This window comes from Zootoca vivipara, chromosome 3 (genome assembly GCF_965207765.1).
Source record: "Zootoca vivipara chromosome 3, rZooViv2.hap1.1, whole genome shotgun sequence".
NCBI lineage: Eukaryota > Metazoa > Chordata > Lepidosauria > Squamata > Lacertidae > Zootoca > Zootoca vivipara.
Genome location: NC_142586.1, coordinates 72491470 through 72506664, shown reverse-complemented (window position 1 = coordinate 72506664; position 15195 = coordinate 72491470). Strand labels below are relative to the sequence as shown.

General features: G+C 43.9%; 1 protein-coding gene across 1 annotated transcript; it reads right to left on the bottom strand.

Annotated features, from left to right (window-relative positions):
- Positions 1 to 1981: 1981 nt before the first annotated feature.
- Positions 1982 to 15195, bottom strand: CCSAP (centriole, cilia and spindle associated protein). Its single transcript, XM_035108473.3, has 3 exons — positions 14738 to 15195; positions 10168 to 10454; positions 1982 to 6357 (listed from the first exon to the last, which is right to left on the bottom strand). Exons 1-3 carry the CDS (start codon positions 15066 to 15068, stop codon positions 6184 to 6186), a joined length of 792 nt encoding a protein of 263 aa, XP_034964364.3. The 5' UTR covers positions 15069 to 15195; the 3' UTR covers positions 1982 to 6183.

The following is a 15195-nucleotide window of genomic DNA, read 5'->3' as shown; positions in this document are numbered from 1 at the left end:
GGGAGGGTGTGGGTGGAAGGGGTGGGAAGCTGTGCTCCCTGGCTGATCAGCCTTTTCATGCTTCCACAATTTCCTGCATTGTTAACATCTCCAATGTGCACTGTTGCAGCTCTATGAAATCTCAAACCTGCCAAGGGTAGATGTTCAGAATTTTAACAATATCGATAATCTTATTTATCTACATGTACCGGTATTAGACATCCCCATACATTAAATGCTCAGAATATTAATAATGACTTGCTAAAACTAAGTGGCATGATTGCCGTGAAAACAAGCACACAATTTTTAATGGATGGATAGGTGTATACCATACTAGGAAGCTTATGTGATTTTAAATGGTTTCATGCGCAATGCCTGATTTTAAGCTTTGGTCTTAGGTTATTTCTGGACAGTAATAATTGGATTTTCTATGTTTCTTACTGAATAATCCAGCAACCAACTGTCCAGTGCATGTTTCCTGTTAATATTACAAAGCTGACCCAGCTATATTCTATGGAGAACTGAAAAATATCGCCAGTTTCCCAAATTTTAATGTGTTCTTACCCTGCTTTTAGGTAATGAATACAACACCTGTTTATCATCTTGGGGAGAGAAGTAACATTAAAAATTTTTTAGGGAACGTGAGTAGTTAAGCTGGGAAGGAAATTGTAAAAATTATGTACTGTAGCCTAGGTCTTTTTATTTTTTCAAGGAAGTGTTGCCTCTCTTCATAAAGTACAGACCAAAAATCCATACAAACTCAAGTTTAGGACTCATCCACACACTTCCCTTTGTTAGGATGCTAGACTTGGGTGATTAATATATGGTCAGATCTTTCCGCAGTGTTACAGCAAGGCTACAGTTCTCTGCTCACTTAGGAGAAAAAGCCTTGGCAACCACAAAGTGGGGGGGCTTAACAGCCCCTATTGGGCATGTTTATTCAGACAGCTGGTATTCTATGCCAAAACAGAAAGCAAGAGTCTCCTAACTTGATCCCTTGTTTGAAGCAGTACTTGGATCATTCCCCTTAGTCCAATTTATCCCTAAGATTTTCAAAACACATAGGCACACTACAAACCTCTTTTTTACATGTAGTAATCATTTAAGCATTTCCCAGTACGTTTGGAGTTTCTCAGCCCATCCAATCTTTTACATCACTTACTGACTGGAAAAGGGCCTACCACTAAAGATAAGGGGTATGAGGAAGGTGTCTAGATTTCTTGTCGCTCAATTGTGTCTGAAAGCAGCTTAAAATTAGTGTCTATAGTGGGGAATATTTTTCAACCCAATGACCACATTCCAGTTTGCGCAACCTTTAGGGCCCATGCTGCAGTGGTGGATGGAGCCAGAGGCAAAAGTGGCCAGAATCAATGTCACTTTTGCCTTGGTACGGCAGGCTAGTTTCACCACACACAAAACCCCTATCACCCATCTAGACAAAACAAGAGAATTAGTGGAGTTTAAGAACGCATTTCAGCCACACAAAATGACACGGTTCTAGTGAGGGTTCTAGCCTGAGAAGAATTCTGAATGCCAGAGGGGGAGAGGCCTGGAGGGCCACGTTCAACCCTCAGGCCTGAGGTAAAACATAGCCTTATTCTCCACAAATTTGTCTAATCTTTTAAAGCCATCCAAGGTGGTACATTTTGTGGGAATAAATACCATAGTTTTCTAAACCTATGGTGGAAGGTTCAAGAAAGGGCAGCCAAAACAAACAAGGAAGGGTACAGCAACTCCCCTATGAAGAAAAGTTTTTGTGTTCCAAAAAAACAACAATTGGGAGTATTTAGCTTGCGAAAAAGGAAAGAGGAGACATGATAAATAAAATTATGCATGGTACAGAGAAAAAGATTGGGAAGTGGCTAATTTCTACACATTATTATGCATCCCTCTCTATCTTACATGCAACCAAGGGGGACTGTCAGAGTGGAAGGACACAAAATAAGAGTCGTAAGACTTATTTCACCAATATCAAGAAAGCACTACTACTGCTTTTTCAAAATGTTTTTTTCCCCAAATTGATTTTATTCACATGTACAAAGTCATGGCAAGTACAATTAAATATAAATAACACAATAACATTAGAAAAAAACACACTATTTAAAAACACATTCTAAGTCACATATTGCTTCAAGCTTATTTCCCCCCAAGCTTTTATCTAAAGTGATTTCAGTGCTCACAAAAGCTAAGTGTGGCAGCTTCCCTGTACCTTTAACTTTACATTATAGGAACTACATACAGGAACAGAGTCAAGAGTTTATAGCCCCCACTTGTTCAAGTATCTGGGCCTTAAACAGTCGTGCTCAAAAGACTGCCATGTTTGGTCTGGTTACTCGCCTTTTATGGCTTTAGGCTGTATGTTGCTCTTTGTATTACACCAGTGTTTTGGTACTCCTAACCTGTCACAAACCAACATATTTCAAAGAGGCAGGAGTATGCAAACATAAACTAGTAGATAGTTCATGCTTCAGGTGATGCTGCCTCCCACATCAAGAAGGTAGCTTTCTCATCTAGAAGCCATATTTAATGCCAATCTGGTATAAGACAGTTTTCAGTAGGCTAAAATGCGAGTGGTCTCAATTGCTTATATTCCCATCTGCCCTGACAGCTCAAGCAGGGGAGACACATTTCAAAGGTGGGAGAAGACCCTGAGGGAAGTTGAGCCAGAGCCATTTTCCCATCAAGCAACAGCTCTAGCACTGCAGCTACCATTGTGCCAACCCCAGAAGCTTCAAAAGGCAGGGAGGACGTGGGACCCTCACCAAATTTGGTCAGTTCTAGGGGAAGTCTAATCCCAGGGCTGAATAAGCATTCTGCTCCATGCTTACAGAAGATATAGCTGCCAGTAATAGTGAAGGAGGGCTCAGTACAAGCAAGATGCCTGAGGGTAAACAGTTTTAAAAAAAAGCATAACCATATTTAAAAATAGAGAAGTCAATTCTTGCTAACAATAGCTTCTTGTTGAAGTTACTTGATAGTGATGCAAGACATGTGGTGGTACAAATATACACAAAAGCATACTTTTTTTTGCACAGTGCCACACCATAAACATGTTTCACAAAAGTAATTGTCTAATTGGAACAGTAGATACTTCTTTTTTACTGTGCTGGAACAATGAGTGTCATTTGTGCATTTCAGTTTCATGCATTTGGTAGTGATACTATGCCAGTTTTGTGAAGACAGATGGGTCACAAATAGGACTTTTGTCAAGTTCAAACGAGGAAAGAGGGGTCTTTCTCATGACAGTGTCCCTATTTTAAAATTAAAAGCCAAAAGCATTATTTATACCCAGAAGACTGGAACATCTCAGAATTTGTCAGCCCCCCCCCCATTCCAGCTTTAGTAACCACATCTGTAAATAAGCTTCTTTATTTACTGGTGAGGATGGTAGTTTTGCCACTTCCTGCCAACTTTAGCCCTCTTCAGGTGGGACTGTCTGAAAATATAATGCAAGAAGGGGGGGGGACACCTGCATGGAGGATCCTTGAGTGATGCAGAATCTTGTTAAACCTGGATTCTAAAATGCACAGGAAATATTCACCCGTAGAAGCAGGTTCCTCGCTTTGCACACCTGCCCTTCAATTTACACACACAGAGAGAGGCAGGGTGGCACTCACATGCTATATTTGTGGATTTTTATCACAGCTGAACATGGCTTTTGTCAGGAAATGCACCTGCAATCTTTTGCTCACTTGCCTGGAAGTAAGCATCATTGAACTCTATGAGACTTCTGAGTAGACATGTTTAGGATTGCAATCCATTTCTAACACCACATTAATGCCCAGTTGAAGTGGGGGGCAGGGGATCGCTTAAAGTTAAGATAAAAACCATTCTACACAGAGAAGCAAGCAGATGCTCCATGTGCAACAGCGATATGCACACATACCCTTTGCAAATTACCAGAATTATAAGTGACTTATGCATCTAACTCCTCTGAACTGTTCCTCTGAACATGGAAAGCCACCCAACACATCCTTGTGGAAGACTGAAAACCCAGACTTTTAGTGTCCTTGTTTCAACAGTGTCTTCAAAATTTCCAACGTCCCTGTGTCAGTTAGCTTTCAAGAAGTTTAGCTGAACACATTCTGAGAAGTTAAAAGATGGCAACATGAACAGCCCTTTGAAAAGAGAATCCAAAATATTTTCAAAAAGCTGCCAGTTGTTTAAGAAAAGTGGTCTTTAGGACACAAGAAAAAAAGTCTTTCATGTATCCCTTGGAAGCAGGACAGGAGTCAATATTGTCTAACAAAGATCATAGTATTATCATGTTAAAGCCATGTACAATTGAAGTCCTTTAATTTTGTAAAGTGAAGATAAGGGATTAAATTAAAAAAGACTTAAGGAAACACAGTTCCAACCAGGAGCCTAAAGATGGAAAGAAAGCAGAAGTCAAAACAGCCAAAAGCCACCTGCAGCTGCCATGGAAGAGGGAACTCAAAACACTGAGTAACCACAGACTTTCTGGGGAGAGTACCTGATGTAGCCTTTGGAATGAAAGGCTACCAATAACTGTTTCCCAAAATTTGAGTTATTTAAGTCTTAATTATTGAGATTAATGCCAGCTGCATAAAACCACCCCTACAAGAATGGAGCCAACATAATTTGAAATACAGTCAAACCTCGGTTTTCAAACGTAATCCGTTCCCGAAGCCCGTTCAACAACTGAGGCGCGGCTTCCGATTTGTTGCAAGAGCTTCTTACACTCGAGCGGAATTCGCGTTGGACATTCGGCTTCCGAAAAACGTTCAAAAAACAGATCATTTACTTTCGGGTTTTCGGTGTTTGGGAGCCGAAACGTTAAAAAACATGGCCGTTCGAGAAACGAGGTTTGACTATATAAGGAGACTATTTTAAGCAGCTTATTAGCCACCATTTCGGTGTTTGATACACACACAAAAATGGCACGTAGTCTCACAATATGCGATACAAACTTTAAACTGTAACAGATTTGTTACATTCTCATAATTGCCAATGGCTTCATCCTATGAATTACACAAATAAACTTTGGGGGTGGGGGTGGGGGAATAAGGGCATGTCACACACTTGAGAAGTATAGCAAAATTTGCCTTAGTCCTGAACATGCCTATGGAATGTACACTAACTTGGTCTGGTAGGTTCAATTCAGGAGTTGAAATAGTCGTAACATTTCACTTATGCAAAAGCTCACCTAACAAAACTCTTTACAAAGCATATTTAATCCACCCAAATAAAACATTAAAAATAATCTACATCTCAGTTCACTGTCACCAAGTCCATGTTACTTACTGCAAAGTATTGATAACTAATAGTTAATGATTGTCTACACCTGCCATTTGGTACCACAGGCTCATGATAGCAAATTTAAAAAGCTAAAAACATAAAAACACATCACTTTACTAATCTATTGCACCAAAATCTCCAGTTCCAGATGGTCACAAAATCCTAAAACTGGAATGTAATCCTGAACAAGTCACTATACATTTACCAAAAGTTGGGGAGAGCTTTCAGAATTCTAATAATGTAGCATTTCCAGTTATACAATCTTCTACACATCTGGCTGCAAGAGCCTGCACATCTGGCCTGCACAGCAAGATAGATTGATAACAGTCCCCTATTTCTGTAGTCACTGGATTGAATCCACAGAGGGCAGAATGTCTCCGTTTGGCTCGCTAGGTCTCAAGTTGTACAGGTCTGATGAAAATCATAGCAACTTAACTAGAATCACATGAAAATACAATGGCAGCTACAAATAATTTTTAAAGACCTGATTTGTAAAGTGTTATGGCTCCCCTATAGGGAAAGGTTTGAGTTCTATGCAACATCAGGGCAAGAAAATTTCCATGAAATACGGTCCATATGTTTTAATGATTTAGGAGGGACTAAATATTTGTCAAAATAACCCTTCTGAGGTCTTTCATTTTAAAAAGTTCATTCTACAACATTCCATAGCTTTTCAGCTCAAGGTCAACAGAAATATCTCTTAATATTCTTCTTTTTTAAAAAAAAACTGTAAAGAAGCTACACTGCTAAGCATAGTTCCCACCAGTATGGAATCAATTATTCCCTCTCCTGCAGGGATAAGTAGCCAAAATATAAACAAGTATATCGAACTGCTGGAAAAATCCTTTTGTAAAAACCTTGCATAAGTAGTTTGGAATTCTTCACCCGTTGCTTTCGTACACTATTTCTGAATTTAAAAAAAGACAGGTCCAGGCAAATGCTGAATCACCGTGCTCGTGCTGAGTAACACCTCATGTATTCAGTCATCCAGGGGTTGTCTGGTGCAGCAGATTTTGCTCTCCAGGCTTGTTCTACTTCCGTTGAATGAATCCGCCTCTGAGACAGCTTCCTTTTTTCCACTTGCCTTCTGTTCTTCGCTCTCAGTGCAGACTCGTGGATCTAACAAGAGATATTTGAGTGTCTGTGAGAAACCTGCAAGTAGGATTTGAGCTCAAGAGCAGTCTCCCCTCCTGTAGTTTCAAGCAACTAGCATCCAGAATCCCAAAACTTTGGCTAGTTACCATATTTGATATGCCAGTTATTCTCTTGCTACTGTCGTACTTTGGTTTTCGAATTTAATCTGTTCCGGGAGTCCGTTTGACTCCCGAAACGGTTTGAAAACCAAGGTGCAGTCAGGTTTTAGCACCAGGCCTCTTTTACTAAATGGAGACTGATATTTACTGCTGCTTTTAAGGTTTATTGTGGCTTTCCATATGCTAACACTGTTCTGCTATTTACCATTTCCATTTTTAAACTATTTTGTTGTTCAATAGTATTTATTCTTGCTTTCATTTGTAAGCCACTGGGGAGAAGTTCATCAAACTGAAAAGTCAGGTGCATGCTAAGTAAAATAAAAAACTTGCTAATTAGCTGTACACATCCAATATTGAATCACCAACTTTTCAATGGTGAGTGAATACACATGGCATTGGGTTAGGCCAGGGTAGGAAGCACAAATGCAATGAGCTCAGCTGCTAAACCAGGCATCTCCAAACTGCGGCCCTCCAGATGTTTTGGCCTACAACTCCCATGATCCCTACCTAACAGGACCAGTGGTCGGGGAAGATGGGAATTGCAGTCCAAAACATCTGGAGGGCCGAAGTTTGGGGGTGCCTGTGCTAACCTGAGAGGCTGAAGGATTTAGCCATCCACTAACCTGTAGAGGTTTTACAAAGGCATGTTAGGCTGTGTACAGATATATTAATCATCCAGTCATAAATATGTGTAAGCCCTACTATACATGCCATTTTTTCCCTATTCAGTAGCAAATACCAGTATCTGTTGGGACTTTCGTAATTCACTCTTTATGACAAATGTCCATTTAAAACAAGCTTGGTTTTATTGATTTCAATGGACTAAAAGGTAAAGGTAAAGGGACCCCTGACCATTAGGTCCAGTCATGACCGACTCTGGGGTTGCGCGCTCATCTCGCATTATTGGCTGAGGGAGCCAGCGTACAGCTTCCAGGTCATGTGGCCAGCATGACAAAGCCGCTTCTGGCAAACCAGAGCAGCACATGGAAACGCCATTTACCTTCCCGCTGTAGCGGTTCCTATTTATCTACTTGCATTTTGACGTGCTTTCGAACTGCTAGGTTGGCAGGAGCTGGGACCAAGCAACGGGAGCTCACCCCGTCACAGGGATTCGAACCGCCGACCTTCTGATCGGCAAGCCCTAGGCTCAGTGGTTTAACCACAGTGCCACCTGGGTCCCTTCAATGGACTAGGCTAGACTAAATAGAGATATGCAAATTTAACCAGCACACACACACACACGATAGCTCCCTTTGTTGTATTTCTTCCATATTGCTGTCAGAAGTACCTTAATATGCTTTATGCTGAATCTGACCTTTCACAGATCAGCAGCACTTTTGCAAGAACTTACAGCTTCCCAATGTCATTTAAGTACCAGGAGCCTACCATGATGGTGTCATCAGTACTTTCAATCTTTTATGCCATACCTAAACTTGAGCTCACTCTGCCTTGGGACACTTGATGCTAACTGCCTGCTGTTTTACCAAGATTATTCTCTCTCATATCCTGACAGGGCGTAGGCAACCGTTCTAGCATCGGGAATTCCTTCCACAGCAGCACTGAAACGGCAGCCAGAAACAAACAAACAAAAACTTTGCATTAAGTTAAGAGTTAGCAAATATTGTTCCAATATAATCTGTAAAAAAGGCGGAAGAAGATTCCGCTTCATAACTACAGCATAGGGTGTCAGTGACAATGTCGCAGCCCATTACCGTCAACCAAGGAATATAATTGCAGAAGATCAACGGCCGACATTCCATTCACAATGTCCAGTAGGTGTCTCGGTACAATAGGGCAACTAACTATTGGGGAGTATGAAGGTGCCTGTATGTGGCAAATGGATTCCTACAGGCTCTTCCCTCACTCATTTATCCCAAGCTAACTTTGAACACGTTGATATCAGATACCACCCCTTTCACTTCCATTTTGACACACCCACACTAGTAAATTGAAGCTGAAGCCATGAAAACACATAGGTTGTTTTCAGTTCTTGAGTCTGGGGAGGTGGTTTCTTCTGGACAGGGCTGCACTCCCCTGAAAGGAGTAGGTCCGTAGTTTAGGAATGCTCCTGGACCCAACATTGTCACTGGAGACTAAGGTAGCCTTGGTGACTATTTTTGAAAGACTGCCTCCTTCCCTGCAGACCCCCTCAGGCGTTAGGATCAGCAGAGGGGGCTATCTTGGGATCACCATGTTGGAAGTTTAAGGTGGTGGCAGCCTAGGAGAGTGCCTCCTCTGGGGCAGCCCCTAAGCTGTGGAATTCCCTCCCCATAGAGGTGCACCTGGCACCTTCATTGTGTAATTTTTGTCATATGCTGAAGACACATGCTTTTGATACCCGATATATATAAGGATCCACCCTATACTCTTGCTTGTAGTGTGCTTAAATTATTTTTAATATTCTGCTTTTTCATTGTTGTAACCCCCCATCCCCCTGGGGATCTCATAGTGAAGGGCAGGTAAGAAATCTAAGATGGGGTTGTAGCCCCATCTTGTAAATGCGGAATAGCTTCTGTGAGCACAGCTGAACATTCCTCTCCTTTCTGCCCTCAAATCTGCTCTGAATGGTTAGAGGAAAACCCAAAGCAGATTTGGAGAGCACACAGAGTTCCACTATGCTCGCAGAAGTCGTTCCACACATATAATAACTTAGCTGGATACAATCTAAACAACAGCAATATAGTCATACCTCGGTTTAAGTACGCTTTGGTTTGAGTACTTTCAGTTTAAGTACTCCGCGGACCCGCCTGGAACGGATTAATCCACTTTCCATTACTTTCAATGGGAAAGTTCGCTTCAGGTTAAGTATGCTTCAGGTTAAGTATGGACTTCCAGAACCAATTACACTCATACTTCGGGTTAAGTACGCTTCAGGTTGAGTACTCCATGGACCCATCTGGAATGGATTAATCCACTTTCCATTACTTTCAATGGGAAAGTTCGCTTCAGGTTAAGTACAGACTTCCGGAACCAATTGCGTACTTAAACCGAGGTACCACTGTACATCCACTGGAAAACACCCAAAGCAACTGCTTCATGGCAAGGCCACTCCCATATCCATTTCAGAGTATTGCTACTGGCCATGGAAGAAACGGCCTTGGATCCAGCTATGGAAAACACAAAATACACAAGGAGCACAGGCAACTAACAAAACCAAAAAAGGATGCTGCACTACTCCCTACTCTCAAGCAAGTAAGTGCATAGACATAATAAATGGGTCAGAAAACCAGGCAAGTCCAGCCGAACCACACAGGCAAACAGGGCACCCCAAAGAGTTGTCCATTACAGCTGTGTAAGTTACAGAGAGAGAAATCCTGAACTTTTGGAGGAGTTGCCACAGGGGCAGCTTTGCAGCTGATGGGTTCAATTGTATTCCCTGCCTTTGGGGATGCACAGTCAAAGGTTTGCTGGTCTCTGTTGGCTGCCCAGAGCACAGGCACAGTAGCAGAAGGGCAGGAAGTTAAGAAAACATTAGCCCACTTAACTACTGTATAGCATATTAAATGCTGGTAGTTATTTTGCCCAGCATAGGATGACAAAGAATGAGGAAGCAGTAAGGTCCTAGTTCACTGTGGGCAGCACACAAACTTGGGCTGAACTAGGAAGTGTGAAGGAAGGAGTCGGGCAGGAGGGCAAGGACAAACAACCCATAAGTATATATTTCAAGTTGCCTTACTTCATTCACAGAAGCGGATGCACAGACATTGTGTGTTTTCTGGCTCCCAGTATCAGTCTGTTTTTCTCCCCAGCCGTACAAGGCAAATGGGTGTTTCAGCCCCTTTGCCGCATGTATCCGTTGAGGACTTTTCACCCGTCTTCTATCACCCCGGCTGCCCAAAGCGCCACGACTCGAAGGCTGCCCTTGGGGGCAACTTGCTGACCCGCCAGCTCCTTTTGGGGCAGACTTTTTGCCTCCACTCTCAACTTCGGTTTTCTCCTCGGCTTTCTCTTGGTCTTCATCCTCTGGGAGAAAAGGAGGGTTAGGTTTAGCCTGCCCACCTCCCACTGCCACCGGACTAGACAAATCAATGGAGACAAAGGCTATTCGTGTCTACCAGTCATGACAGCTAAGTTCTACCTCCACTGTTGGGAGGCAGAATGCCTACGCATGCTAGTTGCTGGGGAATACAAGCTGGGAGACCATTGCTGCACTGATTGGACACTGTGCTGGACTAGATGAGCCACCGGCCAAATCTAGCAGGGCTCATCTTATGCAAACCAATGCAGACAGTGTACCATATAACTCCTTTGATTTATCCGTGCTGTAGGTAAAACTTCCCTACAGGGAAGTTCACCTGGCACCTTCATTATACACCTTTAGGCGCCAGGCAGAAACATTCCTTTTTAACCAGGCCTTTGGTTGATCTGATTTACATTCTGTGCCCTTTGAAAATGTGTTCTTTTGGGGAGGGGCTATGGGGTTGTTGTTTTAATTTTATTATGTATTTTGGGGTTTTATATCTTTGATTTTATTCTGTGAACTGCCATGAGACCCCCAGGTATAGGGTGGTATATAAATTCATTTTTTTAAAAAACTCCTTTACTAAGGTTTCCAGTCAGACAGTAGATACGGCATCAATGGACAGGCGTCAGTGATCAGAGCTACATAGTATTACCGAAAGGTACAATGCCTTCTCCTATACAAGAGGCCAGATCAAAGGCGGCTATGGAGCCTGTGTTGCTAAAAAGCACAACTCCCATCATGCACCAGCTCAGCTGGCACACTGGTGCTGTTTGTGGCTACATTACAATTCTTGCACCTACCATGTAATACTCCATGCTCTTGTTAGTGCTTTATTTTTGGCTGGAGAATGAAAGCTTATGCAATTTTAAAGATGCAAGATGCCATAGCAACAACTTACATAAGCAGCCATGAATCTGTGTAAGAATCACTGACAACTAAAGAACTCTCTGCAAATGCTGAACACACTGTGTGTGTGTGTGTGTGTGTGTGTGTGTGTGCATACGCACACAGTGTTCTTGCTCACCATTACTTATGCTTGTCAAGGCATGATACTGATTTTTGTCACACAATGGGAAGTAATGGAGGAAAAGAGATCAGTGTCAAAAATAAAAACCAACATTTTATAGAGAAAATGTCTTTGCCTCCAAGGTACCAGTTTGTCATCAGAAGACTAGGTTATCTAAGCTAGTGTCACATTTGTGACAATGCTTTTAAATTCCAGATAAATACTATCCAGGAAGCACAGCAAAAATGCTGTCATTTTTATTAAGGTTTGATTATCTTAGCAAACCTGAAGTGGTATTGCAGATTTGTGCAGGGGTACTTGCATGGAGTTATCCTGCCAACTATCGCTTTATCTGCTGATAGTATAGTCCACATATAAGTCATGCATGTTTGTTTCAATTTGCAGGTGGTATCTGCCCACATTTGATATCCTGAGCATTTGAAAATCCATTTTAAACATTTGATCCCATCTTTCAGCAAGGTAACATCCCTAGACTCAACCAATGCCATAGGACACTTCACAAATTTATGTTTTCAAAAGTTCACTGGAAAGGGAAACAAGACTGTGTGACATACCAAACTTCCATTTGTGTATACATAAATTGTGCAGGTACAACCAAGCAGACTGCATGAGTTGCTGCTCCCCTGTTGTGAACACACTTAATGGCCAATCTGAGTTTGCTGCTGTGTGTTGTGTAAAACATCACCTAATTAAGTGTATTCTGAGAACTAGGGCACAGTCTATATAGAGAAGTACATTAATTTCCCTGGAGGACCCTGAATGCGGTTTGTGGTGGCTGTTAAGGAGGACAGAGTTGGGAGAGGCCAGCAAATTCACCTGCATATTCCTCCCTAGTAGCCTTACCAGCTTGAAGGCCCAGGAGTTTTCTCAGGACTGGGAGAGAAACACTAGCAGGTCCTTATTGCCACCCTCTTTCTCTTTTGTGCTTCCCCACCCCCAACCACTGTTGCTTCCATGGTCAACTGGGAGGAGTTTCTTGCTGTAGATCCTTGTGGGCAACAATTCATACCACTCAGCCCCAGGACTTATGTAGAGCAGGGGCAGAACCTCAATTTGTTAACTATTCTTATTGATTTACTTGATTTGGGGGGGGAGCAGTTGCCCCCCTGGCTACACCCATGCTCAGGGCAAGAGCCTGGATGAGATGGAAGCTGTTCAAAATCTACAAAGTGAGTCTGTTGGCACAGAGTGGAGCCTTCTTTGTATGAGAGGTAGTGGGAAGCAAGTGGATTACCCCAGCATCACCACCAGAAATGAAAAATGGGTGGGAATTGTTGGTTTAATCTGTTTGAATGTCTTCTTTTTCCACCTAGGCATTTGGTTAAATTGGAAAGTTTAATGTTTGTCTTTGTAGCATTGTTGCTTCCCTTATGAAAGAATTGTTAATTTGTTGTTTGTTGGACCTGTTTATATTAGTTTGTAATGGTTTTATTACTTTGATCCTTATTCTGGGATTGTAAATATTCAGTGATGAGTAAGCTATAAATACTGTAACTAAATAAAGAAGATACTTTTTATTTTCTGTAAAATCAGGAAAAACCAAAGGAATTTCAGAGCATTTTTTAGGTTTATTCTATTCAGAATACTACTGAGTTGGGTACTACTGAGTATTCTCAGTACTGTGCTAGTAATTTCAGTTTGGGCCTTTGAAATACTATTGGTGAGGTCATTCCAAAAAGCTTATAAGAGATCAAGATACTTTAGGGATGAAATCAAAGCTGCATTCTCCGAAGCTGGCTCCACTGATGCCAACAGCAATACTCAAGAGCAAAAAAAAAAAAAAAGGTAGCCTACTAGTCTGGAAGAAGTGTTGTCAGGGATGCAGATCTAACCTTTCACTCGTAGTAAGATCAATAAGCTTTGTCTCACTTTTTCAGAAAATAGATTATAGGGTCTGCAAGTAAACCCAGAGGAAACAGGCTCATTTTTATCCAGTCTGCACATCCAAGCCCTCTGATTTCAATGGTCATAAGCACTCCTAACTCTGCGCAGGACAGAGCATCATGCTATTACCACCGAAGAGTGGCAGGGAGAATGGCAGCATCCTTATAGCAGGTGTGGAGAAACTTTGGTCCTCCAGGTGTTGCTGAACTACAACTCCCACCAACCCCAGCAAGCATAGTCAATGCCAGGGATGAAGGAGTTGTAGTTCAGGAACACCTGGAGGGCCAAAGGTTTCCCACACCTGCCTTATGGGGTAGCATAATTTCTGCACTGCTCTCTAGATACTGTTGTTGTTGGCATCCATCTGCTCTCTAGATAGATATTATTTATTATAAGGATGTGAATTTAAGTCACAAAGCAGGAGTCACATCCTTAGTAAGTCCGAGATGGGGAACCTGTGGCCCCATCCTGATGCTGCTGTCCTACAACTCACATCATCCCTGTTCGCCAAAAGCCCCAGGCCCATCCCTGGCCCTACACGAATAAATTAAGAAAGCCTTAATGCAAGTGGGTATGGCCTATTTTCCTGCCAGCAAAAGCGCAAAGCTGGAGAGAAAAAACCGTCCCTTTCCATTTGGTCAAAGATGGGTTTCCAAAATGCCCATCTGATGAAGTGTGAATGCACACGAAAGCTCATACCAATGACAAACTTAGTTGGTCTCTAAGGTGCTACTGGAAGTAATTTTTTTTAATGCCGCTGTTGCGTCAGCGGAGGCTCCGATAGTAATCTATTCGTTCGTAAGCGAGGAAAGTGCCTCCCGAGGTCGAAAGCGCTTCCCGGGGACGATCTAGCTTGAGATCTTTCGCCTCCCGGAAGGACCCGAGTTGGCGCCGGAGGGGCCGAGTATTGGGCAGCAACCACGTCCGGGCACCTCGATGGCGGCAGCGCCGCCTTCGCCCGTTCCCCAACAGATGCGTAAGGAGGAGCCGCTAAGCCACTCGGCGGCAAGAGGCCGAAGCGGCTGCACGGTCTTGGCACCCTCCATTTTCCGATGCGTGCGGAGGGGAGGGCGGCTTAAAGAGCCAAGCCGGACGCGGAGCCGGAGCTCCAGCTTCTCCCAGCTGTTAGATTTATTTAAAACCCAGAAAAGCTGCTTTCTCCTCCGCGCACCCCCGCCCCGCATTCATATCCAGCGGCAGCTCCATTGCAAGGCAGGGACATCCGGCCACTGCAACTCCCTCCCTCCTTCCCCAGCGACTCGTCTCTGCAGCCGCGGCTCCGCCCGCCTTCCCGGAGACACCGAGAGAATCGCTCAAGGTCATTCCGGCAGACCGTCCTCTTCCTCTCCCCTCGGCGGTGGGGGAACATACCCGACCCACGCAAGGGCTCCTCGGGGCAGGATCTGTTGGCGTCTCCCGCCGCCGCAGCGCCGCCCAGGCCAGATTCGCCAGGCGCCGCTCCTTCTTCTCCTTGCTGTCCACCCGGCGGGCTGGACGTGCCCGGGGGCGACGGGGAGCCGCCGCTGCTCTGGCTGCTGTCCTGCTCCCAGCCGTCCCAAAACCAGGGCCGGTGCGCCTGCTCCAAGAGGCGCCGGCTCAGGCGGTAGCGCAGCAGCTCCTGGTAGCAGGGGCCGCACGCCTCCCACTTGGGCTCCTTGAAGCGCTTCATGTACTCGCTCTTCACGCACCGCGACGGCACCATCGCGCCGCGCCGTCCGGCCGGGGGGCGAAGGTTCGCCCTGCTGAAGCCGCGAATCGGCCGCCTGCCCGACGGAGCCCCCGAGCGCCGCGCTCCTCCTCGCCCCACCCTCCCGCTGGAACGTTCAAAC

Excerpts from the sequence above, each read along its gene's own strand:
- CCSAP (XM_035108473.3), bottom strand. The coding sequence starts at position 15,068 with ATGGTGCCGTCGCGGTGCGTGAAGAGCGAGTACATGAAGCGCTTCAAG. Across the intron at positions 10,455-14,737 it reads GGAGCCCTTGCGTGGGTCGG|AGGATGAAGACCAAGAGAAA; the intron begins GTATGTTCCCCC and ends CTTTTCTCCCAG. Across the intron at positions 6,358-10,167 it reads CATCCGCTTCTGTGAATGAA|ATCCACGAGTCTGCACTGAG; the intron begins GTAAGGCAACTT and ends ATCTCTTGTTAG.